General features: G+C 36.6%; 1 protein-coding gene across 1 annotated transcript in view; it reads right to left on the reverse strand.

Moving 5' to 3' along the window:
- Positions 1-2,579: 2,579 nt before the first annotated feature.
- Positions 2,580-26,566, reverse strand: part of epc2 (enhancer of polycomb homolog 2) — a 77,185-nt gene continuing 53,198 nt past the window's right edge. Inside the window, exons 5-14 of the mRNA XM_003224975.4 lie at positions 24,252-24,400; positions 23,874-24,006; positions 21,872-22,063; positions 21,268-21,357; positions 20,158-20,303; positions 19,703-20,046; positions 9,052-9,188; positions 6,186-6,342; positions 5,193-5,526; positions 2,580-3,833 (exon numbers count right to left, since the gene is read on the reverse strand). Coding sequence (XP_003225023.1) covers positions 3,761-3,833; positions 5,193-5,526; positions 6,186-6,342; positions 9,052-9,188; positions 19,703-20,046; positions 20,158-20,303; positions 21,268-21,357; positions 21,872-22,063; positions 23,874-24,006; positions 24,252-24,400 — 1,755 coding nt within the window. The 3' untranslated portion in view covers positions 2,580-3,760. The remainder of the gene's footprint in view (positions 3,834-5,192; positions 5,527-6,185; positions 6,343-9,051; positions 9,189-19,702; positions 20,047-20,157; positions 20,304-21,267; positions 21,358-21,871; positions 22,064-23,873; positions 24,007-24,251; positions 24,401-26,566) is intronic.

A 26,566-nucleotide genomic window follows, 5' to 3' on the forward strand; every position in this document is an offset into this window, starting at 1 on the left:
AGACTAGGAGTATAAAATACAACACCTATGTTACATATTTGGATTGTTACAAGAATTTTTCAGCTGGGCTCAAATGTAATTCATTTAGAATATTTTTCCATTGTCCAAAACGGAAACTAGATCAAACATCATGGTACTTTTTAGTTAATAGAGCCCTTTCCTTACAGTCTTTCTCAGTAATAGGTGGATAAAATAATAAAAAGGTCACTTTTCATTGCTTAAAAAGGACCCAGTATTCTCTTTGGAGGCTAGCTTTGAGAAAAGCAGAAATGAATCCAACTTGACACTCTTAATCTCTTTTAAATAATACATGTAGAACATTTCCCCACATGCCCAAACAACCTTCCTCCCCATCTGATGTTTCGGTCTCCAACTACCAGAAGCCCTGGCCAGCTTGTTCAATGGTCAGGAATTCTGGGAGCTGAAGTACAAAATACATGAAAGGCCACAGGTCGAAAAGGCCTGCTAAGAAATAGAGGACAAACATATTATACCTACCTGAACACAGGTTGTCTGTCATGAGGAAAAAAATTCATGTTCCTTCCCACTGTATCTTGGGAGTGGAACCTAAGTGTACTCAGATAGGCCCAACTGGAGTAAACTCACAAAATTCGTGAAATCTATGCAAATGTTGACTTTCTAAACCCGCCGATTGGTGGATGTGCTCAAATTGAGATGAGTAATTAAATTTAGCCCTCTCCTGCTGCACTGATTAGACTTGGGACAATGACCTTGTAAGTCCCACATGTATTTTGGATTGCTTTTGAGTGCCTTCAAATTACAGTAGAGTCTCACTTATCCAAGCTAAAGGGGCCGACAGAAGCTTGGATAAGCGAATATCTTGGATAATAAGGAGGGATTAAGGTAAAGCCTATTAAACATCAAATTAGGTTATGGTTTTACAAATTAAGCACCAAAACATCATGTTATACAACAAATTTGACAGAAAAAGTAGTTCAATACGCAGTTATGTTGAAATTACTGTATTTACGAATTTAGCACCAAAATATCATGATATATTGAAAACACTGACTACAAAAATGGCTTGGATAATCCAGAAACTTGGATAAGCGAGGCTTGGATAAGTGAGACTCTACTGTATTTGACTTATGGTGTGCCTAAGATGGCCCTATCAAAGGGTTTTCTTGGCAAGATTTGTTCAGAGAATAGTCTGACTTTGCTCCCCTCCAAGGAGGAAGTGTTCAAGAACATCAAGTGAGTGTTCATGACCAACCAAGGATTCAAATGCTAGTATCTGAAGTCATTGTCCACCACTCCAACCACTACACAAAGTTGACTCTCACATGGAGCTATACAATTGATGACTGGCTGTTTTATTCATCACAATATAGAAATATCTGAAAATATGTGAATAAAATGGTAGGCTCACCCTAAGGTCATCTGTTTGCAATACAACAATATGCAACTATTATTGTCTGACTTCCCAGTTAAAACAGTTGCATAATACTACATAGGAAGTCACTTCTATAGGCCTTTCAGTACACTTTAGCCATGTTCAAATGTGGTACTTTATAAACAAATCTTCTCATAGAAGATTCCTATGAGAAATTAGATGTACCAGTGGCTACTATCTTAAACTCATTTATATAAGAGCATGAGGAAGTCAATAGAAGTAACTGAAAATAGTTGTCAGATGAAATAATTTTAATTCTTTCATTTTCTGAAATCCTTTAAAACCTCCAGAATGTTAAAAGAAACCCCACTATTTACTCCCAAGAGGGAGAATTTTCACTGGTTCTCTATTACTTCTTAAATCTTCAGGAAATGCTGATAGCCAAGAAGCAAAGAGGCTCGATGCGTTTTACTTTAGAAGAAGTAAAGATTCTTTATAGATCTGAGGGAAGTATATCAATGATATGGTATACACACACGATTTATACCTTTTGAAAAAAGAAGTACAACATAAAAAATTAAGTTTGAATGTAAAGAAACAAAATCCAGATGTTATTTGCTATTTTACAGTATGTACAGTTTCACTTCAAAATATAAATTCAGAAAGATACGTCGAATAAAATCAGGATTTTTGTAGAGTCCTTTCCCGCTTAGATAATAATCAAGTACTAAAATGTCCATTCAGATGATTCTGCAAATGCAGGTCTAGCGTAAGTTACAGCTATGAGGTAGGGATTGCTTGTGCAATATGCACTTAATGCACATCAAGTACAAATGAAGGAAAACTCACCCTTTTTGGAAAGTTTCAAGCCCCAATCCAGACACTGACACATGCAACAATGTGCTGCCTGCAGAGTTTGGCACATATAACTGCCAGATCAACTCTTGCAGCATTGCTTGTCCGCTGGTGTCTCATGAGGAGGAATCAGTCCAAAGTTGGAAATCAAACATGCAGCCCCACATGCTGGATACCGAGAGCCAACTCCATGCAGCAGCAACGTTTTGCACATGCATCCGCTGTGCTGGCACAAGCGTCTATATTTTCACCATTTTGGCTTGGATGATGGTGAAAGTGTACATGCTGCACGGATGGCATCTCAATTGGATGACCGACCAGCTTCTGAATTGTCCTCCACCTTGTGAAATAAATACGTATGCAAAGTGCCCATGTTTTGATATGTATTTTTATTTCCCTGCAGTTTTCACTTATCAAGAACAAGTAACAGGGAAAGTTGTCTGAACTAGTGCATAAACAAACATTCTGAAACACCACTACACGTATCTAATTTACAAGAACCGTATAAAAAAAGTCACTAAAACACTACACTACGAAAGTGTCCAACGCGTACAGTCAGACTTTTTCCAACCCGTTACTTGCCTTGTAGCCACAGGAAAACTCTCCAAAATTGAAAGACAATCTGCCACAACCCTCCCCCCGCCCCCATCACCTGGGATGGCTCGATATCTAGACATCCAATAATTATTGCAATGATATATAATGCAATACATACCTGGTAAAATATCATTTATGTGGTGTGTTACGGTTAAAAGCCGGTTAAATTATGCAGACGTCAGATAAAATATAATCAGTTGAAAATTTTCTTCATATCTGCACAGTTTAATATGTGCTAGATGCATAATTTTACTAATCAGGTTTTCTGTGTAATTATTTTTTATAAACTGGTATTATAAATAGAAATATACATTCAAAATATATGGAAAAGTGGGTTACTACATTAAATTTGCATGTATCGATCCATCCCTTTCCCCTGCACAGTAATAGAAAATACTATTTTGCCTTGAACTTCATATTTTGACAGTGAAATGCCACTAAAGTATTTACCAAAAAGTCCATCTAAAATTGTGAAACAAAATGAACCAAGTGAAAACTTTACATTTCCTTTAGAAAAAAATTACAAGAATTTTTCCTAGCTATGAATCTTTAACTTTTTTAGACACAAAGTTGGATTTATTTTTTACAAGATACAAAATGTAAACATGGCAAAATAAATAATTAAAACAAGTGATGCAGGATCCCATTTCATGCTCATGATCCCATTAAAGAATTATTTTTAAATCCATTCAGTTGCAAATTCAAGTGCAAAAGCATGATGATGAATATCTACTATTCAAGTAACAGAAATAATATTGATGATACAAATAAACTATTTTACAAGGTAGTGATTTTCCCAATTTTACAAAATGTACATTATATATCGACTTAATATACGATATGATAGTCCATTTAGGTCCATTTAATTCCCTGTGATCCACAGAGTGTTGTTTTGCATTCAGCTGGAATATAAATGACTACACCATCAGCACCGGAAGAGCCACTGCTTTTAGGTTATGTCACCTCCATTGCGACTGTCGTCTCTGCTATTCCATTCAGGCCCAATCTTTCTGGTTCATGGTTCTCTCTGAGGAGGAGCAGGAGGAGGTGGAGTAGGGGAGAAGAAAGGGGAAAACAGTTACTAGTAGGAGAACCAGGAATACAGTCATTGATTTCTCAATACTTAGCATTAACTTATCAATTTAATAGCAAAAGCTCACAAACACTATAATTCTGAGAAGCCTGCCACATGTGCCTGCCAAATATTCTTCAGTGTTCTGTTACTCCAGATGGGTTTATCAACTGGGAGAAAAACCAATCTCTTCACCAAATACTTTTCCAAGCTTTTCCTTCAAATAACATTTTGTAACAAAAGGTCTTATTCTAGAGATGACATGTGTCAATCTCAAGGCTGAATCTGGCCCACCCTGTCATTTTGATGTGTCCCTCCAGATGCTGAACTACAACTTCTGTATTCCACCTCATTAGACAGGACTAGAGCTGATGGGAGTTGTGACACATTAAACATCTGGAAGGCTGCAGTTTGCTCTGTTTAGTCAGGAGAGTGGGGTTTGAATTTAGGAACAAGACTTGTAGATATGATGTCTGACTTTAAAATGTCATTTAACATTTTCCTAAACTCAGAGCCAAAAGTGCTGTTGGATTGCAATTCCCCAGTCCATATGGCAGATAATCAAGAGATGGGAATCTTTATTCAATAATACCTGTAGACCCAAATTGGATAAAACTTAAAGAGCATTAAGCACTGTGTAAAAATATATACAGTAGGTCCTCTGTATTCACAGATTCAACATCTATAGATTCCACAGCCCTTTGAAGGCAACCATGAGGCTAAAGTGGCACTCAATGAAAATGAGTTTGACACAACTGCTGCAGACTATTGATTTTCAATGGAGAGCCTCAATGAACAGCAGACTCTCTACATTTAGTTCTTGTCCTGCAAGTGTAGGGAAGTTAAGGAACTGAGAAGAAGGGGCAGGACATATCCCCCCCTTATATAGAAACCATATATACTTAAAAAGTAACTAAATAGGGCTTATACTTAATGTAAAATGAGGGCTATCAATGCACCACAATTTTCTGGGAGCAAAGATACAGAATAAAATGTTAAGTTCTACCCAGGAACTGGAATCAAGGATCAGTTTTATCAAGGCGGAAAAAAAAGGTTGTACTGAAAATTGTTGGGATTCTTAAAAGTTTTTTTTTAAAAAAACTTCTCCTGAAAATTTTGGCTAGTTGAGTTTTCCAATACTGAAAGTAGACATCAGTGTTTTTATGCCACTTTCTGTGTTTAAAGAGGAGCAATTTCAGCGCTTTTCTGGTGCAATGATTGAATATTGTCAAGATATACTTTTTACCTCAATAAGAGAAAAATGTACAAGAGAAAACGTGTTAAAACCCTGTTCTGCTTGCAGGAGGTATTCACCTTGCTATGCTGCTGATCGCGCTGCTAGGGGTCACCTTTGGCACTCGGTCCATACTGGCAGCAACTGTGGCAAGTTTTAAGGCGGTTGGCGATGGTGCTGAAGTCCTTGTATTGATATGTACATTGACTGGAGAAACAACACTGACATTGTTGAGGTGCACTGCGTTGGTGAGGCAAGAATTGTTCATGGGAAGCGTCTGAGGGCTGTTTGTGCACAATGCTGGGATTAAGTGGTTTGTGGTGGTGTGGCCAACTGTCCTTACAAGCTGTACAGTTGAGATCCCTGGGCTGGACGATAGAGCCATGTTTGTGGAGTACAGAGTTTTTGACGTTGCTGTTCAAAACAAACAAACACAATCTGTAAGATTTAAAAAAACAAACAAACAGCGAACAGAATTCATAAAACCTAAATTGCCATTCAATTTGATGTTATCTAGATTATCACATACGGTAGGTGATAATCCAACACAACTTGAGGGGACTAAGCTGGGGAAGTCTGGCCCAGAGCAAGGCCTATCAAGTCACTTTACATTTATCAAAAGGCTTCCAAAATTCTGGAAGAACAGAGATAATATGTTTATTAATTAGTCCACTGTCCATCAATGAAGCAATGAAACACAAAAAACAACAATGAAACACAAAAAAACAAAGAAATACACAAATAGACTCTAATTATTATTTGTTCTAATCAAAAGTAGTTGTAAATATTGGGATCTCACCTTGACATCTAGACAACAAACAAACAAAATATGCACAACGTCCTCTTTGACAGATGCATATTTGAAGAACAGATGATAAACAGAATTTTAAAGATCATAAAGAGGAACACAGCGTTTCTCCAGATTGTGACTCAGACAAAAAGAAATCCAAGCAAGAGCATGGTCTCCTCCTGCAATTAGTTTACCAAATTTAGTTTCAAACAAATACAATCTTAATTATTTGATAGTTTTGTTTCCTACCAAGCATTTTCCCATGTGTTTAAAAAATCCATACCTGTAGGTTGAACAACACCATTGATATTGTGGCTCGTGCTCTGTTCCTTTGTCACCTCACTTCGACTGGGAGCAGGTGCACTCACCACTGCGGATGCAGCAAAATGGGCGCTGGCCGAGTCAAGCGTTTTCGACATGCAGTCAGAGGTGCTTGAGCCCTAAGAAAATTTACACAGGAGTTGCCACAATCAGAGACTAGTAAGAAGACTCTAATAAATGAGCTCAATGCCTCTGAGGATATGAATAGAAATAAAAATTGAGACCAAACTAGGTGCGGTGGTACTCCCCTGTAAGATTATGTCCCAAATTAGATACTCTACATGGGCTACACAAATCGTTGATTTCCTCATATAATCACTATTACATAACAATTCTTTTGATCAGCTAAAAACTTGCCTCTAACTTAGGACACTGGTACTTTTTGTTTTCAAGGCTGCATTCAGAATATGCTGGTGATAGGTGTGGGCAAGGAGTTATGTATGCACACAAATACAGAATTCTAACATTTTCCACTACCTAATATAAAGTATAGCTCAAGTCCATGGCTTTCTATTCAGAATGAAGCATAAGCGCAACAGGTTTCAGCCATAAAAGGCACAAGGCAATTTGATGTACATTTAATTCAGCAGGAAAGCCTAGAACAGGGGTCCTCAAACTTTTTAAGTGGAGGGCCGGTTCATGGTCCCTCAGATTGTTGAGGGGCCGAATTATCATTTAAAAAAAAAAAAACCAAATTCCTATGCACACTGCACATATCTTATTTGTAGTGTAAACGCCCCCCCCCCAAAAAAACAATTATTTATTTATTTGCTACATTTATACCCCACCTTCTCTCACCCCGAAGGGGACTCAGAGCGCCTTACAAGTTGTATGTACATACAATATATTATATTATTAGTATAGTACAATATTAGCATTATATATTAATATATTGTACTATACCACTATACTGTAATATTATTCGTAATATTACAGTACATTTAATATATAATATATAATTTATATTATTATATTATACAATATTATTATATTGTATTATTATTATTAGCCGCCCTGAGTCCCCCTATTGGGTGAGAAGGGCGGGGGTAGAAATACTGTAATAAATAAATAAGTTATTATCAATATTATATGTATACACAATATATTATATTATTACCATAGCACAATATTCGTAAATGAAAGAAAAATACAATATTTTGAAATAAAAACAGTTTTAACCAGCATACTGTAAATCTTTCAGGATTTCAATGGGAAGTGTGGGCCTGCTTTTGGCCAATGAGATTGTCAAGTTAAGTAGGATTGTTGTTGTTGTTGTGTGCCTTCAAGTCATTTCAGACTTTGGGCGAGTCTAAGTGTAAAACTGAGGGTGGGGGCCGGGTAAATGACCTTGGAGGGCCGCATCCGGCCCCTGGGCCTTAGTTTGGGGACCCCTGGCCTAGAATATGATGCAAGGGAGGAAAGCACCATCTATTATACTGCCAGTCTAACTATTCTGCTCTTCAATATCTTAAAATCTTTTGAAAGGGATTTAAAATTTCAATGTCCACAATTTAGATTGTTGTCCAAATAATTATAAAGATAACAATGATTTCCTTGCAGTTCTATAGGGAGAACTGGATTAAGGGGGGGGGGGGGGGGGACTGACAATCGGCAGCAAAACGCCAAAAATTTGTACGCAGTGGAGTTGGGGACCTCAGTTTTTAATAACAACCTGAATAACTTTCCACATCGTAAACATTTACTATAACACATAACATGCTAAATAATTTGTAATGCCTAAAATCAACAACATGGCAACTGCCAATAAAATATATTGCTGTATACCGTTACAATGTTCAACTAATGTTGAGCTACTTACTGTATTCAATTCTATGCCACCCCCCACCCCTTATAAACATCTCTAAAATGGGGTGCATCTTAGAATTGCAGGTGCATATTATGTTTTTGTTGGTGGTGGTGGTGGTACTGAAATTAGGGTGTGTCTTACAATCAATGATGTCTTACAAATGAAGAAATATGGTAGCACTGCCCAAAAGTATATGCTTAGAAAGCAGAATAAAGAATGGCGACTGCATGTAACATTCTAGATAAACAGTATTTCAATTAATTGTTGAAGGCTTTCACGGTCGGAATCACTGGAGTGTTGTGCGATTTCCTGGCTGTATGGCCATGTTTTAGCAGTATTTACACCAGTCGTTTCAGCTGCATCTATGGCTGGCATTTTCAGTGAAGATGCCAGCCACAGATGCAGGCGAAACGTCTGGAGAAAACGTCTGCTAGAACACGGCCATACAGCCTGGAAACCACATAACACCCCAGTATTTCAATTATTTTAATTAGTTAATATCTCATTTTATAATAAGTTTTCTTTACTGATGAAATTTTTTTTTCTATTATTTTGATGAGCAGAACAAACTCAAACATTACCTCAAACACTCTTTAATATAAAGTCTTGGAAGTAAAATGCCTCTGGAAAGGTGAATATTACACTTAGGCCAAACAAGTACTGTATTCCTTAAAATGATCGTAGAGAAGATTAAAACTTCCTGAAATGTACTGCTGTTTCATTGATTCACATAACAACTTTGTGTACCTTCATGCAGCATGAGCCAAAAAACCTATCGATACACAGCCGTCAACAGCTATAATTCTTTCAGATGCTGTAATCACAGTAATTACAGAGTATTGGTAACTGTCCAGCTCTCACACTGTATTTCTTTCTGTATACCCAGGGCTGCCCACGTGAAAAGAAACTGAATTGCACAAACCATTTTTTCTTGATTTCTGTTTTACCACACACACACACACACACACACACACACACACACACACACACACAAAGCTGTTTTCCATAAGAAAGTTATTACCTGTGCTTTTGGATGTGTCTGTTGGGAAGAATGCTGTGACTGCTGTTTCTGCTGGAGCTGAGCAAGTTGCTGCCTTTGCATTTGAACTAACTGCTGTTGGTGCGTTTGAAATTGTTCTTCTGTGATACCCCCTGTTACTGTAGAAAAGGAAGAGACTGCACTTAATTTCACCCTAAAAGCACAATGTGATATAGAATCATGAAAACAGCATAAAGTCTTACACAGACCGTTAAGCAATACACAAAGACTCCATGAAAATATACTTTGACCATAAAACTGTGCCATTTACATATTTTGTTAGTTCACTATTCCAGCATACAAAATCAAAAACAACGACTAAGGGAAGCCTTTGAAACTGCTCTAAGGCTATTTTACTTTTGTTGTTGTGTGCCTACAAGCCATTTCTGACTGATGGAAATCCTATCATAGCGGTTTCTTAGCATAAATTGTTCAGAGAGGATTTGCCCTTGCCATCCTCTGAGGCTGAAAGAGTGGGACGTTTCCATAGCCAAGTGGGACTCCAAACACTGGTTTCTCAGTATCCTAGTCCAGTACTTAAACCACTACTCCACACTGGCTCTTAGTTACCTCCAAATTCATCTGAAAATAATCTACTTCACAGTTCCAATTAATACTTGCAATTTAAGCTATACTTCCATTAGTGATAATTTAAGGATCAATTAATTTAATGATAATTTCTTGCTCTTACTGTGACAAAGGAACACCATGTGGTTTAAAAAACTGGTATATCCTACAAGGTAACAATGAAGATCGCTACTATGGCCACCAAGCTTGCAAGTAACCAAAACAATAGGGAAACATTCCCATTATGTAAGAAAAGAGAACTCAATTTCATAACTCATATTAAAAGGGGACATGACAGTGGCTTATATATTTTTGAATATATGAATCCATTTTAAATTTCCACAAGTGATTAAAATGTATTATTACCATATTTAATGCATATACATGCATTACTTTTCAGTGTACATGAGAAAAACCTGGATGCGCAGTATGTTTTTCAGTGACAAAAAAGTTGCAGTATAGGATAGCTTGGTTTCAACCATGATTAAGAGCCAGTCCTCCACAAGCTACAATAACCCTGAGCAAAACCTTAGGTTAATATGCCCCCCTCCTCCAACACAATTTTCAGTAGACAACTTTTGGCATACTTTATCTTTTTATGGAAGCAGAGACTGTGGTTGAAAACAAGTTCTCCAGTGTGACTTGATGGTCAACTTTGGGGCTCTTAACTGCTTTGAATCTTTTTAAAGCAATAAAGTGGAATAGAAATAACTACTACTACTACTACTACTACTACTACTACTACTACTAACAACTCCAGTCATGCTGTATGGCCTTGAGATTTCTAAAGAGAATATCTCTGAAGAAATCTCTTGGTCCTCCAATGCAATTCTATAATCATGCTGGAAGACCTGAAAATCCTAGGTTAAAGAAAATCTCTTTGTGCATTTTTTTCACTTATGTGGTGTCCTTGGACCCCAAACATCAGCAAATGTGGTAGACTGACTATTCCAGAAACAACCTTTTAAAAAAATGTAGTGTATCTCAAATGAATTAAGATAATCCAAGTCAATACAGCAAAACAGGGTTCCCAGTAAGAGACATGTGCTTTCCTCATACGCAACAATAGTATATTTTAACCATTTATTAAAAAACAATGAGTACATCTTAATAAATAACTCTGCCTTGAATTCACTGCTTTCTTCTGCTTCTCATTCTACTTTGGCACATTCCTTCCTAGTTAAGCAGATATAAAACCATGTTCAAAAAGAAAATATCCCTCAGGGATGAAGAGAAAGGAGCCATTTATCTATGTTTACAGGTAGTTTAAATTAGTTGAAAACAAAAAGCGATGCAAACACGACAGAAAGTGTAGGGCATTTGTGAATCCCTTTAATCTTATTAGAATTTTTACCTCTATTTGGAACTTAAGAAATATTTTGAATTCCACAACGAAGGCTTCACAGTGTCAATAACAAGCATTAGACTTCTGGATACATTTGTAAACAATTGAAGGAAAAAATTACATAGCTCTGAGCTAAAAAGCAGCATCCTAGAAACAAAGAAACCTAATTATCTGGGTTTTTGTTTTGTTTTTTTACTTCTGAGTGGTATTTTAAAATTGACACTTCTGGTACTAAAAAAGGACATTTGTTGAAATTGGTAAATCTATGTGCATCATATAAGCCATTTAAATTAAGTGGCAAACAGAAATATCACATAGATTATGGTTTAATCTTAAGATTAAAAATAGCTTAACATGTTTGGAGGCTGCAATCCTAAACCCACTTATCTTCAAGTAAGCTAATGTCAAGAAGACTTACTTCTGAGTGGGTATATAGATGATTTTGTATAGTTAACTAATTGTAATGTAGTTTAATATGCTTTCTTATTTTATTGTTTTTAATTGTGTAAACTCCTTGAATGCTTTTTTATGAGCCATAGTGAGATCTTTGATATAGGGCAGGGTACAGATATCTAAACATAAAATAAATAAAATATTTTCCTCATGATCTTTTAACAAAAGGAAGAGAGGAAAGGGGTAACCAATCAGTACCAGAACCTCCTAGGTTTCAACTGTTTGCAAAGCCCAGAATACAAATTACTACTGCTAGTACATTCATCAATTTTTCAAATAAGTAAATTGGTGTTTTCATGCATTTTTTATCACACGGTAAAAATTAATGCACTGTATGCATTCAGACTGCAAGTGGGGTATTATGAAACTGAGGACTGGTTTTGTATATCTGGTGATTACCCATCCCTATATGAATTTATTTAAACTTGTGAATGCCTATTAACAATGTAAAGTAATACAGTCAACAAAGCCTTTTGCCACAGGATGATCTATTTAGATATACCAAGATGAAGTTTTTGACACAAATGTATATAAAAACATGTACTGTTCAAAATGTAGTAAAAGATGACAACATTCACATGTACTGACAATCCAAGAAAAAATATGCTGATGTCCCAAAATAAAGATGTACATTTCATTATGTATCAAATTTTAAACAATGTATGTGATTGCCATGTGTATGTGACATAATTTAATACAAAGATAGCAAGACTGCTTGATTTTAGCATTGAATTCTTTAGAGCAATGTGATTAGCTATGCAATGCCAAGCAATGATAAGGTTATTGAAAATTCTGTTTTTTATTCAATGATTGCAGAGTCATAATAACTCTATTACATAGAAACAGAAAATTGAAATCAAAATGCGTAACATGACATTTTCCTGCTCTGTTAACAATATATGCTTTCACTGTCATAGAAAATTACTTTTGTACCATTTTACCATGAACAGTGGTTTATTATTACTTTATATTACCCCCTGTACCTTATGTTTGTGCAGTACAACTACAACCCAAAAATATGAAATCTGCTTTCGAAATGAGAAGTTTTAAGTGTGAGTTGTTTTCGATTCAGTCACTTGGAACTGCTGATGATCTGGTCATAAAATGTGTGAACCCAGGCACCTTGTCTCAAAAGCAGGTTACAGCTATTTGTTGAAAGAAAAATCTGGGTTGTGCCTTTGAAATCAATGTGAGGCAGGCGTGCCTTGTTTGTAAGGTGTTAAGTAATTCTGGGAGAATTTCGCAGGTGTAAGTCTCATTTCTTTCAAGGGGAGCACTTTGCCCCCCATGCACCCAAATTGCCCTGTTCTAAGGAGTCAGAAGGAGATGTTTAATATAATGGAGAATAAAAAATTGATTTTACATTAGTGAACCTTTTCATAATTCATTATTTCAGGCCACCACCGAAAATACATGTACCTGAAAGGGCCACTGAAAATAGGATCTAGATATATATGATGCCTTTTTGTCTCCCAAGTGGCTGATAACATACATTAAAACCACACAGCAAAAACATTGTGACATACAAAAATTAAACAGCATTAAACAGAAATAACTTTAAAACATTAGTTTATGACTAGGCATGCATAGAACTGCTTTATCAGATACATGAGGTCACAATTCAGAAATATAATTTTTGACACATTTAATGTTTATTACAATATTAGACTAACTAGTTGAACGTAGAGAGTGTGGCTTGCAGGACACATGCAACCTTCCATCCAGGTTTTTTATTCTCTAAAAAACTAACATTGCAGCTTGATAACTAAATTCAGCATCAAACCATGAAACACAACGTCATCAATCTATATCGATACTGACTAACGCATTGACTGTAGCCCCTACAAGCAAAGGTATACATCCTTCAACACGAGTTTATGGTAACTTTTAGCAGAAACATAATATTGCCTGGGGGAACCTAAGGAGGCATTTTTTAATGTGATAGGTGAAACCTCAGGTATTAGTCCCATAGGTATGGGGATCATATTATACTTTCTAAAGCAAACACACAAAAACCCAAAGAATATATTCTGGTGACAGGATGGTGTAATATGTTTTTTATACTGCTTCACTAATCAAAATACAACAACAGGGAAATGCCCTTCTCAAATCTATAAACGTTTTGGACTAATAGAAATTTTTGCCTGTTACAGACTCTGGGATAAAAGCTAGAACTTTTTTTATGATTTTACAAAGGTAACGAAGTCCTCGGTTACATATAATCTATATTAATTGCCTCACAACTATACTGAGAGGAACATGTTTTGCTTTCTGTCTAGAACATACATTTAATGCTATTGTTCTATTATATATTTACTAGCTGTGCCCGGCCACGCGTTGCTGTGGCGAAGTCTGGTGGTCTGGGAAATAAAGTATTGAGGAATTGGTGGTAGTTAGTTAAGGTAAAGGGTAAAGGTTTTCCCCTGACATTAAGTCCAGTCATGTCTGACTTTGGGGGTTGGTGCTCATCTCCATTTCTAAGCCAAAGAGCCGGCGTTGTCCGTAGACTCCTCCAAGGTCATGTGGGATGACTGCATGGAGCGGCGTTACCTTTCCGCCGGAGCAGTACCAATTGATGCACTCACATTTGCATGTTTTTGAACTTCTGGGTTGGCAGAAGCTGGAGCTAACAGTGGGGGCTCTCTCCGCTCCCCCAATTCAAACCTGCGGCCTTTCAGTCCAGAAGTTCAGCAGCTCAGCGCTTTAACACGCTGCGCCATCAGGGGATATTATTTCCTAAAGGTTGTGAATATACAATATTTCTGATTGGTTTTTTTTGTTTGTTGGAGGCAAGTATGAATGCTGCAATTAGGAAAAATGATTAGGATGTAATGGCCTTGCAGCTTTAAAGCCTGGCTGTTTCCTCCCAGAGTGAATTTTTTGTTGGGAGGTGTTAGCTGGCCCTGATTGTTTCCTGTTTGGAATTCCCTTGTTTTCAGAGTGGTGTTTGCGATATTTTATGTGCTTCTACTGTCTGTGGCCCTGAGAAAACAGAGGATTTGCCAGACTTTGATGATGGGAATACTTTGTTGGGAGGTGTTAGCTGGCCCCGATTGTTTCCTGTGTGGAATTCCCCTGTTTATTTACTGTCCTGGTTTTAGAGATTATATTGTTCTGCATTATTCTATCCCAGTAATTATTTCATATTAAAGAAGAATCTCACTTATCCAACATTCGCTTATACAACGCAGTCTGCCTTTTCATAATCAATGTTTTTGTAGTCAGTGTTTTAAATTCATTGTGATATTTTAGTGGTAAATTTGTAAATACAGTACAGTAGAGTCTCACTTATCCAACATAAACGGGCCGGCAGAATGTTGGATAAGCGAATATGTTGGATAATAAGGAGGGATTAAGGATAAGCCTATTAAACATCAAAGTAAGTTATGATTTCACAAATTAAGGACCAAAACATCATGTTAGACAACAAATTTGGAAGAAAAAGTAGTTCAATACACAGTAATTCTATGTAGAAATTACTGGATTTATGAATTTAGCACCAAAATATCACGATATATTGAAAGCATTGACTACAAAAATGCGTTGGATAATCCAGAACGTTGAATAAGCGAGTGTTGGATAAGTGCGACTCTACTGTAAATACTACATAGCATTACTGCGCATGGAACTACTTTTTCTGTCAAATTTGTTGTATAATATGATGTTTTGGTGCTTAATTTGTATAACGATTACCTAATTTGATGTTTAATTGGCTTTTCCTGAATCCCTTCTTATTATCCAACATATTCACTTATCCTGCCGGCCTGTTTACGTTGGATAAGTGAGACTCTACTCTATATTGATAATCTTATATTATCTGCTTAGAACTGGAGCAGCTGTATAAAATGCCCACTGAACTGGATTATATGGCAGTGTGGAGTCAAGATAATCCAGTGCAAAGCAGATAATATAAGATTATAAATGGGTTATATAGCTGTGTGGAAGGGCCTTGAGTCTACACTGCCATATAATCCAGTGCAAATTAGATAATCTGTGGAAGAAGCCTAAGTGAAGCCTAAGTCTGCCTGTCCCCTAACTGAAACCTGGCTGTCCCTTGGCTGGTTGCTAGGCAACCAAGTGGGCAGAGATTAGCCCTCTAAACTGGCAGCAATTGGATAAAAAAATTATTGCTCTCCCTCTAATTAGGACTTTATTTTTCTTTTCTTTTTGTTGTATCAACCTTGAGGCGTGGATGATGGGTTGTGTTGTCAAATTTTGAGGTTGGGGGGCCTGTACTTTTGTTGTTTTGTGAATTGCCGTGATGCCATCACTCTTTTATATATATAGATAAGTGATAAACATACCTAGACTAGGTACTGTTTTGGACTTGTTATCAGGATTCACACTATCATCTATCCATATACCATATTACAAAACCAGGATGAATTTTTAGTTGGTGGCTCTTTTTAAAGCCAGAGCAGTGGCTTTCAGACTATCTATATAGAGAAGCAGAAAATATTTTTTCTTATTATGGTTAATTTACAAAATTATTGGAAACTGCAGGTGTAGTACCTGACTGCATTAAGGCCCGCATATCTGTGGGGGATTCGTTCCTGAACTTACCCCGAAAACAGGAAAACGTGAATAATAGCAATCCTACTGAAATGACTTCTCCCAAAAGTTCCCATAGTCACCAGGAGGACCTAGAAAATTCCTAGAAAGCTATCTTCCCAATGAATTTAATATGTCCTCTAATACAAATTGCCTGGAGGATCTAGAACATTCATAGAAAAGGCACATTTTGTCAGATGTAGGTAGATAAAGCACAGCTACTGGTCACACAGGTATGGGGCCTGTACTGTATGCTTAAAATTATCTGTAAAGCATTATTTGGCAATGACTGCTCTGTGCTCAAAAGGGAACATATATTCCCTTACTGTATTTGAATTTGATGACTGACTTGGTAATGGCAAATATTATACTATTTTCAGCAACCTTGAAGGGAAGTTTTGATAACAATATAGGCTCAGAGGCCTAAAATAATTATGAGATACTGGGCTAAGTCTTTATCGCTCTGTTATATATAAAAGAACTAGAGGATCTGATCCTAGTGATATAATAACCAAACGATTTCTGTTTATATAGCTTACAGAATATCTTAAAAATAGGAAAGGAAGCAATTTGTAAAAACTGAGATCTTCAAAACAATATTGTTATGGCATAAAGTACATGCTACTATTGTCTAAAACACATAAAAAGTATATATCAGAAGTTCTTGAGATAACAGTTAAAACACTAGGCCAGCTTAAGGTTTATGATAAACTTGGAGTATGGAAGAGACAGAAGATAACTACACAAAGCCAAGGAGTTGAAATTATTAGAGTAGGGCCTGAATCCTGTTTCTTCACAAAAGAAACAGTGAAATGAAAGGCAGAAAGGAATGGCAGCCATTTGGTTAGCTGATTTTCGGCGCTTGGCTGTAGGCCCTGGCTTGCAGGGCCTTCAGGCAGGCACTCAATGCTCGTAGATGCTGCCTACCGGGCCTACGGTCGAGCGCTCGACAGTAGGCCCAGCAGCCAGGGTCTACAAGCCATTACTCAATGCTTGAAGGCCCAGCTCGCAGAGCTTACAATTGAGTGCCGAGCGCTCAATGCTCATAGGCATAGCTCGGAGGGCCTGGTGCTTTGCTGCCCAAGGCCTGAACATTTTTTAGTTTTTTTCCGGACCTTGGACGGAAAAGCCAATTTATATAGGCACCCATTTCTGTAAGCGGCGGACAGAAACGGAAAAGGGGCAATTTGAATGGAACAAACAGAAATAGTAAGTAATTCCATACAAATGCACAATCCTAGAAAGTATAGCCTCCCAAAGAGACAGCCAAGGGAATGACAGATCTGCTTTTAAAAAAATGTAACATGTATTTGTGTTTTAGTATTCTAAATTGTAAAATCTAGTGTGGTTTAGTGAATTGTCGGACTAGGAATTTTGGAGACTAATATCTTGGGCAATGAGAAATCACTCTGAACTAAACATGTCAAGAAAACCCCATCACAGGTTGCCATAAATCAGAAATAGCCCTGACAGAAAGTCAGTACATAATGACTTCAAAGCTTAGAAAACTCACACAATGTTTTATTCAGAGAAAAATTTAGTTTTGTAAGAATATCAACTTTCATTTAAATGCCTCCTCTGAACAAATATAGAGCACCTAAAGTTACCTACCTACCTACACACACACACACACACACACACACACACACACACACACACACTTAAAGTAACTTGTTGCCCAAAGTGAAATTACGCAATCCAGTGTCACTGGACACTATTAACTGACCAAAAATAATTGGTATATTGAGTGATTTGAAAAATGATTTTACAGTTTATCAAAATTGTACATCCTTGCATATGTATCTCAGGTAATACTAGCGATAAGAAACTATACTATAAAATCTGTAGTGAACAAATGATTTAAAGTAGTTTTTCCCATACTTTGATTTTCCAGATGTTTTAGTCTTCAGCTCACAGAATTCCTGACTGTAGATCAAACTGAAGTCCAAAACACCTCGAACAGCTTGGGAAACACTGATATAAAGCAATGCTTTTTTTTTCCTTTTTGATGGCACGATATTGGTGCTTGGGTGGCATATGATGTAGCAGTCTGCACTTCTCCAACTGGGTAAATAGACATCATTTTGCTTCTTGAAAATTAACAGTGAAATATCACATTTTTCTTCTAAAATGTATGTCATACTAATTTAAGTGAAACTTGTTGCCTAGTAAGGTAAACTGTCACTGAATACAGCAGAAATGAGAAGAGGGCATCCTAGAGGTGCATGTGGATCTCATTACCTACTGCTACACGTTCACAATGCTAGCAGGTAAAGTAATGTTTAAAAGGCAAATAATGTCCATAGAAAGACTGGGAAGCACAAATTGTTATTCAAAAACTATTTTTGGGAGGGGGCAAGGTGTTTCAGACCTAAAATAACCTTTCCCAGGAAGTAAAAGGGACCAACCTGCTTTTACAATAGGCTTCTCGTGCCCTGAAAGAGGCCCCGGGGAAGGGAGGCAAAATACATAAATTTGACAGACTGCATGCCTCTATGGATTGGGGGGAGCTACCCATCAATTAGTGGATTAATTTTCCCAGGATTGGATATCAAGAAAGGTGTGAAATCCATTGAACTCTAGAAAACGACAAAAACAGCTCCAGAAGTAGCCCATCCCTGCTGTAACTAATTACTTGGAAATATCACTCAACTTTGAGTTATGTCTAAATAGACATGTGTAAGACTGCTTGCTTGTAAGGCCCCATGTACAAGTAAGCCCCATTCAGTAAGACTGGCTTTTCCTCCTGAATTATTTTCTGTATACTACATTGGAAAGTTCCTACATTAACAGGCATTTTAAATACATTTAAGTGAACATGTATTGATTTCTAAGCTTCATAAACATGCTAAAATGTACATAACACTTATAGTTGATGGGCTAAGTTATAAACGATAGCTTTTATGTTGGTAAAACAATGATGGGAAAATATGTAATTCCATTTTACCCAAACTTTATGTTTCTTTTCTAAAAGAACAGTATCACACACTTGGCTACAAAATTTTCAGATTTTTTTCTTTAGTACAAAAGAGCTGCAGCATACGAATACATTTAGTATCCTCAGAGGAGTAGCAGTGTTTTTAAAAAGCACTTTATTGGCTTTCTGGTGTGTGGGACTGGCACAACATTTGAGCCCACTGACTATGAGTGGTTTCCTTTCTTTCTCATCACAGACTCACATCACCAGCACCAACCTACAAATCACCACTCTGAATAAGGCTACCTGGTCTACATGGTAGTTTTAATGTTGTCTTTAGAGTCCTACTTTCATGAAAGAGCACCTATCACTGGTTGTAAGAGTCTTGCTGACACAAAAAGAGAAAGAATGGATCCTCCTAATTTCTCCAAATACCTGCCCTGGCCCAACATGGGTTACAAATATTTAACAGTAGACTTAAATGTTTCTTTACTGAGGTTAATCCCCAATAAGGTGTTCAAAGAACATCAAGTTGAGTGTACAAGGCTTTTTCCATCATCATCAAATATTTTTATTCATTTTTAAATATGAGTTATCAAATATTAGCACATGATCTAAAAATATGTAATGGAATTAAGTAAGAACACAAAAATACAGCGTGTTTTTTTTTGGGAGGGGGTATTAATTCCACCACTAATCTCCATTTGAGGATTATTTCACTGGTAGAATCCTTCAGCCAAATCCCAAGTAGAACACAAGAAATATGCATTTTGAATATAACACTGCAAATCCTTGCCTACCTGATATGCCATTCTTGCTGGTGTTCAATAAAGCTACGGATGGCGCAGAAACTCTTTTATTATTCACAGCCTGCCCTGGTTTCCTTGAGGTACATTCTTCACTATCACTGTCCTGTACATTTAGTAGCCTTGGTTGGAAACACTGAAGTCGGCATGATCTGATATTGCTTAGTATTTCAGAAAGAGAAAGTCTGTTTTCACAAGGTTTACTGGAAGCATTGGTCCGTGAAAAATTAGAAGAAAAGTCTAAGTTTTGGGAAGAGCTTGAACAACTGCTTAGCATGTCTGGGTCAATCTGCTTCAAGATAGGATCGTGTTCTGTGGCTATCCGGTCCATTAACACCCTGTTTTTCAAAAACAGAAAATGAGAAGACAAAGATATTAATATTGATATACAGTGTGTGAGATTGACTCTCAGTAAAAGAGGTCAACAAAATTATAAAATGTTATTTTACCTTCCACCCCTGCCAACTCGTCTTCTTGCAAACCCTATACATCTTCTTGGAACAGTAAGTGTTGTAAGGCAATGCCTATACCTTAGCTTATCCAATTCTGCCAGTTCTGGATTCTCAGGAGGATAATTAGTTTGGTCCAAACGAGCCTGAAGAAGATAATAAAATAATACTTTGATTGAGAGGGAAAACAGAAAGAATCACTATATAGAACTATCAAAAGTATGAAGTAAAGGGCATGATATTGAGTTGTATCCAGATTTAGGCACAAATAACCAGCCTGTTTCAAATAGACCTCCTCATAACATCTCCTGAAAATGAGATATAGTCACAGGACTTTTCTGAATAGAGTGAATCTAGGAGTGATGGGTGGTGAGCTGTTCGGAAAATGGAGAAAGGCAACTTCTGTGAGTGGATCTCTTCCATCTACAGAAAGTGTTGGTCAAATCTTTTTATCTTTGGTGCAATTTTTAAAAAGATAATATAAAGTAAAAGTCAGGAAAGCTACTAAAGGGAACTCATAAGCATGTATGCGAAATAAGTTTAAATTGTGCTATCTCCTTTAAATATTACCTGGAAAGAAATAATTTGTTCTGCTGAACCCAAACAATCATGAATTATATAATTCAATGTAAGTTGCTCTCACAAGTCAAGGTGAAGAAATATTTCATCTATAACATCTTCACATAAAGTCTGCTCTCAGTCTCCAACAAAACATAAGTTGGATCTTGAGAGGAAAACAGCAGAAACAACATTTCTTAAAAGATCTGAACAAAACGCAGACACACCATGAACATTTACCAACTGAGAAATGACGGAACAATGCCATTTTACTATCCCGCCCCCCCCCCCCACAAACACACACACAGACACACCCCTCCTTTTAATTCACACGCTGATTCCATAGTCAGCAAAACTATGGCTACTAGTCCAGAGCCTGCCAAAATGAGTAGCCCTGGCTGGGAAATTGAATGAGCGGTTGCTTAGCAGAAAGCATAAGTTAAAAAGCAAACAGGGTAGAGGAAGAAAGTGGAACAAATTCAATGTTTTTTTTCTTTTGATCAACTAAATATGAGAAAAATAACTATCTAAAATAAAAGCACGAATTCTTACAGCATAATACTGGCATCCTGCTCTTCTTCTGAATGCACACGGTCCATCAGGATCATTTTCTTCTTCTGGTTCTGACACTGGTGAGGGTACCTAGTAGCCAAGTTAAATTTGATTTAGAAACAGTGTTATGATAAATTGTTATAAATTGGCGAGTCCTCCCCACACAACAATTTTAGCACTCATTTCAATTATAAATCTGACTGAAACACAATTTGTCAAAAGAATTGTGAGCATAATGGAAATGAAGAATTGTTTTTCTCCATATTTATACCTCACAGGGATGAAGAAAAGTGTTCTTGAAACAAAAAAGACTGGGAGGGATCATCTGTTTAAAGAGTCAAAATTCCACAAACCTTTAAATAAGACTATGCAAACCTTTGGACACCAAGTCATTGTTAATGTGTAGTATCATAATTTAAAAAATGATGGTGAAAAAATAATCAGTTTTTAGAAACTTTCTACAAATATAAGTTTTACAAATACAAGTTTTAAAGTAACAACGTATTGCAATGCCCTCCTCCAAACTAAGCCAGAATTTGTCCTATTCTGTGTTGAAAAAACGTTTTGCCAACAACTGGAAGTTTAGTTCTGCACTAAAAGTTACCTGTGGAAATTCATCTTCATCTGAACTGTGGAAGTCATATTGTTTGATATCGGTTTTACTGATTGTAGGCAAAGGCTCAGTAGTGGACTGCTGAGGACTTATTACACTTTCAGTTTTTGGCTTCTTTGGATACTTTTTCTTCTGACGGACAACATCAGTTACTTCCTCTTTTATAGATGAATGGTGAGGATGCTGTTTTTGAACAAAACCCCACAATGTTTGTTAGCAATAACCTTTATTTTTCTTCAGACAGATACATAGTTTAGCCTCTTTCTACACAGGCACAACTCTATCACTGTGGTTCAGCTTTGCCTGGAGGCCGCTGAATTACATCTATATAGGCCAGGCGGTGGCGCAGACTGGTTAGCAGCCAGCTGCAACAAATCACTCTGACCAAGAGGTCATGAGTTCGAAGCCAGCCCTTGCCTGCGTCTGTCTCTGTTCTATGTTATGGCATTGAATGTTTGCCTTATACGTGTGCAATGTGATCTGCCCTGAGTCCCCTTTGGGGTAAGAAGGGCGGAATATAAATACAGTAGAGTCTCACTTATCCAAGCTAAACGGGCCAGCAGAAGCTTGAATAAGCGAATATCTTGGATAATAAGGAGGGATTAAGGAAAAGCCTATTAAACATCAAATTAGATTATGATTTTACAAATTAAGTACCAAAACATCATGTTTTTCAACAAATTTGACAGAAAAAGCAGTTCAATACGCAGTAATGTTATGTTGTAATTACTGTATTTACGAATTTAGCACCAAAATATCATGATATATTGAAAACATTGACTACAAAAATGGCTTGGATAATCCAGAAACTTGGATAAGCGAAGCTTGGATAAGTGAGACTCTACTGTACTGTAAATAAATAAATAAAGCTCTGAACAAGTGTCACAAAATGTAGTGTCAACTATTTGCAGAAAAAGCACTCACTATCCTTTTTTATACCATGTTCCAACTTAATAAAATACTTAGCACATTTTAAAAAAATATTTGTGTGTATACTACACCTTCATTAAAATATCTTCCAAACTTCAAGTGACACGATTTTCATACTACTGTTTAATTATTAGGGAAACTGCATGCAGGTTTTTGAAATAAAAAACAAATTTCATATATGGATAAAGACAGCAGAATTTAGGAGTTGGTGATGCCCATAAGGCACAAATATTTGACCCAGAAGTAACAGTGGTATGTGCCTACAATGTGTTAACCACTAGGTGTCATTAAAGTAAACTCCAAAGAGAAACGTCTTGAGTGAATGTACTCTTCTTAATTTAGAATATTTTTTAAAAAAACTATTTAAGATATTTATTGCCAATCTGAAACACTCACCAACTGAAGTACTAATCTTATCACACAGTGGTCTAAATAGTACATTATATGATGATTTCTTTACCAAAATAACTTAAATTATAAAATCTCTAGCTTGCCTTGGTTTGAATCAATGAAATAATCTAAAATAACTCAAAATTGTTTAATAGTACTGATGCCTCTTGAAAGGAACTAAAAAGAATTAATCAGTCATTGAAGTTTCAAAGCAAAGCTGTTATCATGTTCCTGGGCAGTTAGGGCTATATCCAAGGCTGTATCCAAGGCTAGTTCAAGAGGCAATACTGTTCTGGTAGTGGTTGCACACATACTAGAAGAACAAGCACAAGTGGCCCCAAATGGCCTTGTATATAGTAGCTCCTTCAAAGTATTTGCATAGTCCAAAAGTTACCACAAATCTTTGTAATTTCTCACAGCAACCACTTCTGAAATATTCTGATAATATTATTGCTACTGAAATGCTATTGGCACTCAAAGGGCTAATTGTACAAACAAAAACATAACCAGCTGCATTTCTCTGAGTTTCAATTTAAACGCTAATTTTTATTTTTGCTGTCTAATGTCCAAACAAAACTAATACTGCATGCCTAAAAATGTCTCATCCTTTCCACTCTACAGCGTAGATAACATGTCCTGGAAAATTAAACTGATCTGTGTGAAAGTTATTTACCTTGACTTTACATTCTTGAACTTTATGGTGGTTTCCATTATGAAGAGTTGCTGGAGTGGTGTTCATCTCTTTCTCTGTTGTATTAAGCTTGACTTCATTAAGGATTTCACCTCCATAATCACCCAAATTATATCTTAAAAAACAGTTACAAATAACAAATTTAGCACATTATGTGAAATACTTTAAAATATTTCTCTGTGTATTGATTTGGTTACTGTCGTTTTTTAATTAAGGCATCCCAATGAATCTACTATTGATAAACAATGGGAAACTAGATATGATGCGTAACACAATGCCAAATTAACTTTTGTTAATAAAGGCCATAACTTGTTTCAGCTAAAACATCTTAATATCAGGAATAAAAGCTGATTCACTCACCGTTTTTCCACAACTTCCAATGTCAAATGTAACAACTCTCGTTTTGTCTTTTCTCGTCTCTTAATCATCTCCAAAATAGTTATGGCCCTACTGAATTCTCTTCTTAATTTCAGCATTTTCTCATAAGAAGCTTCATCATTTTTCCGATTCTGTTAGAAACAAATATTAAAGATAATGTCAGACTGAATTAAAAAACCACACTCTTATGTAGACACTAGCCATTAGTATTTTGGAAGTTCAAGCAATTTCCACTTCTACAATGAAATTTCTTAATGTAATCTTGTCTTTAAAAATTCATGTCACAATTCATTAATCTTCAGGAGCAAAAACAAAATATTTTAACACCTTCGTAACTATGGGTTAGATACAAAGTCACCTTCTACTTGCACATACATGTATCTCTTCTATTTCTCTAAAAGTTCCCCATCCAAAAATGTAGGGCATTGCAGCAAGAGGAGGAACCACCCAAAATCAAGAGGCACCAACTTCAGCTCATTGAGACATGGCCGATAGCATTTCAAGAGGGTCTGAGTACAGCATCTTGGGTAGGGCCGTGCGCAGGAAGCCATGGGAGAAAAAACTAGAACGACTGGCTGTACCAAGTGGCAATAAATTATGAAATGCATTGTTTTTGCTCTGGCATATTTATAGCACACATTTATTCACAAAGGGTACACTAAAATAATTTATAAACACAACTAAAAACTTCATCAGTGTCAGAATTAAAAGGAGCAAAACTACAAGAGACAGAAATAAGTCAGTGCCATACAATGAAATCGACTCAAATGCCCAAGAGCAATTTTCAACTGACAACCGAAACTTTAAATTATGGGTGTTGTATCGATTAGTTTGAAAAATTATTACATAAGACGGCTGCATCACAGATAAGACCCTTGTCCTCAGTTGTGACCCACCTCACATGCAAAGATGGGAGTTATACGGAGAAACGAAGCAGACACTGAACTCAATTCTCACATCCATCCATCCATCCATCCATCCATCCATCCATCTATCTATCTATCTATCTAAATGTTCTGATAGTTTTCCCCTTAACTTAAACAACAAAACTACACAACCGAAACACACAAAATTTGGCAACAAAAGATATAATCACCCGATCTGTGTTTTTACATCAAAAAAACACAAGAGAAATAAAGTCCTAATTAGAGGGAGAGGAATAACTGTTTTTTTCCCCATTGCAGCCAGTCAGAAGGCTAAGCTCCGCCCACTTTGTCTCCTAGCAACCCACTCAGCCATTTAATGGCGCCCAGGGCCTCTTCAATCAGGCCTCTTCCACACTGCCTATAAAATACAGATTATTTGATTTGAACTGGATTATATGGCAGTGTAGACTCAAGGACCTTCCACACAGCTATATTACCCATTTATAATCTTATATTATCTGCTTTGAACTGGATTATCTTGAGTCCACACTGCCATATAATCCACTTCAGTGTGCATTTTATACAGCTGTATAGAAGGGGCCTCATATAATCCAGTTCTAAGCAGATAATATAAGATTATAAATATACAGTAGAGTCTCACTTATCCAACATAAACACCCTGGCAGAACGTTGGATAAGCGAATATGTTGGATAATAAGGAGGGATTCAGGAAAAACCGATTAAACATCAAATTAGGTAATCATTATACAAATTAAGCACCAAAACATCATGTTATACAACAAATTTGACAGAAAAAGTAGTTCAATGCGCAGTAATGCTATGTAGTAAATACTGTATTTATGAATTTAGCACCAAAACATCACAATGTATTGAAAACATTGACTACAAAAACATTAACTACTAAAAGCTTGACTGCATTGGATAATCCAGAACACTGGATAAGAGAATGTTGGATAAGTGAGACTGTACTGTAATATGAAATAATTACTGTGGTATAATAATACAGAACAATATAATCTCTAAAACCAGGACAGTAAATAAAGAGCAACACTCTGAAAGCAGGGAAATTGGGAATTCCAGAAAGGAAACAATCAGAACCAGCTAACACTTCCCAACAAAGGATTCTCTCAGGCAGGAAGCAAACAGGCTTTGAAGCTGCAAGGTCATTAAATGCTAATCAAGGTGGCTAATTGCAGCATTCATACCTGCCACACTGAGACTATTAATTGCTATTCAACCTGGCCAACCAAGATTTCCCCTAGATAGAAAACCCCCAAGCTCTGAAGCCACGAGGCTACTCCATCCCATACAACCAGGCCTAGAAAGGATGCCCTATGTAGAAACCAGCCAGGTTTTTAAGCTGCAAGACTATTCAGTGCAATTCAAGCTGGCCAAACAAGGATTCCCCTA

The sequence above is a fragment of the Anolis carolinensis genome, chromosome 1, assembly GCF_035594765.1.
Source record: "Anolis carolinensis isolate JA03-04 chromosome 1, rAnoCar3.1.pri, whole genome shotgun sequence".
In the NCBI taxonomy this organism is placed as follows: Eukaryota; Metazoa; Chordata; class Lepidosauria; order Squamata; family Dactyloidae; genus Anolis; species Anolis carolinensis.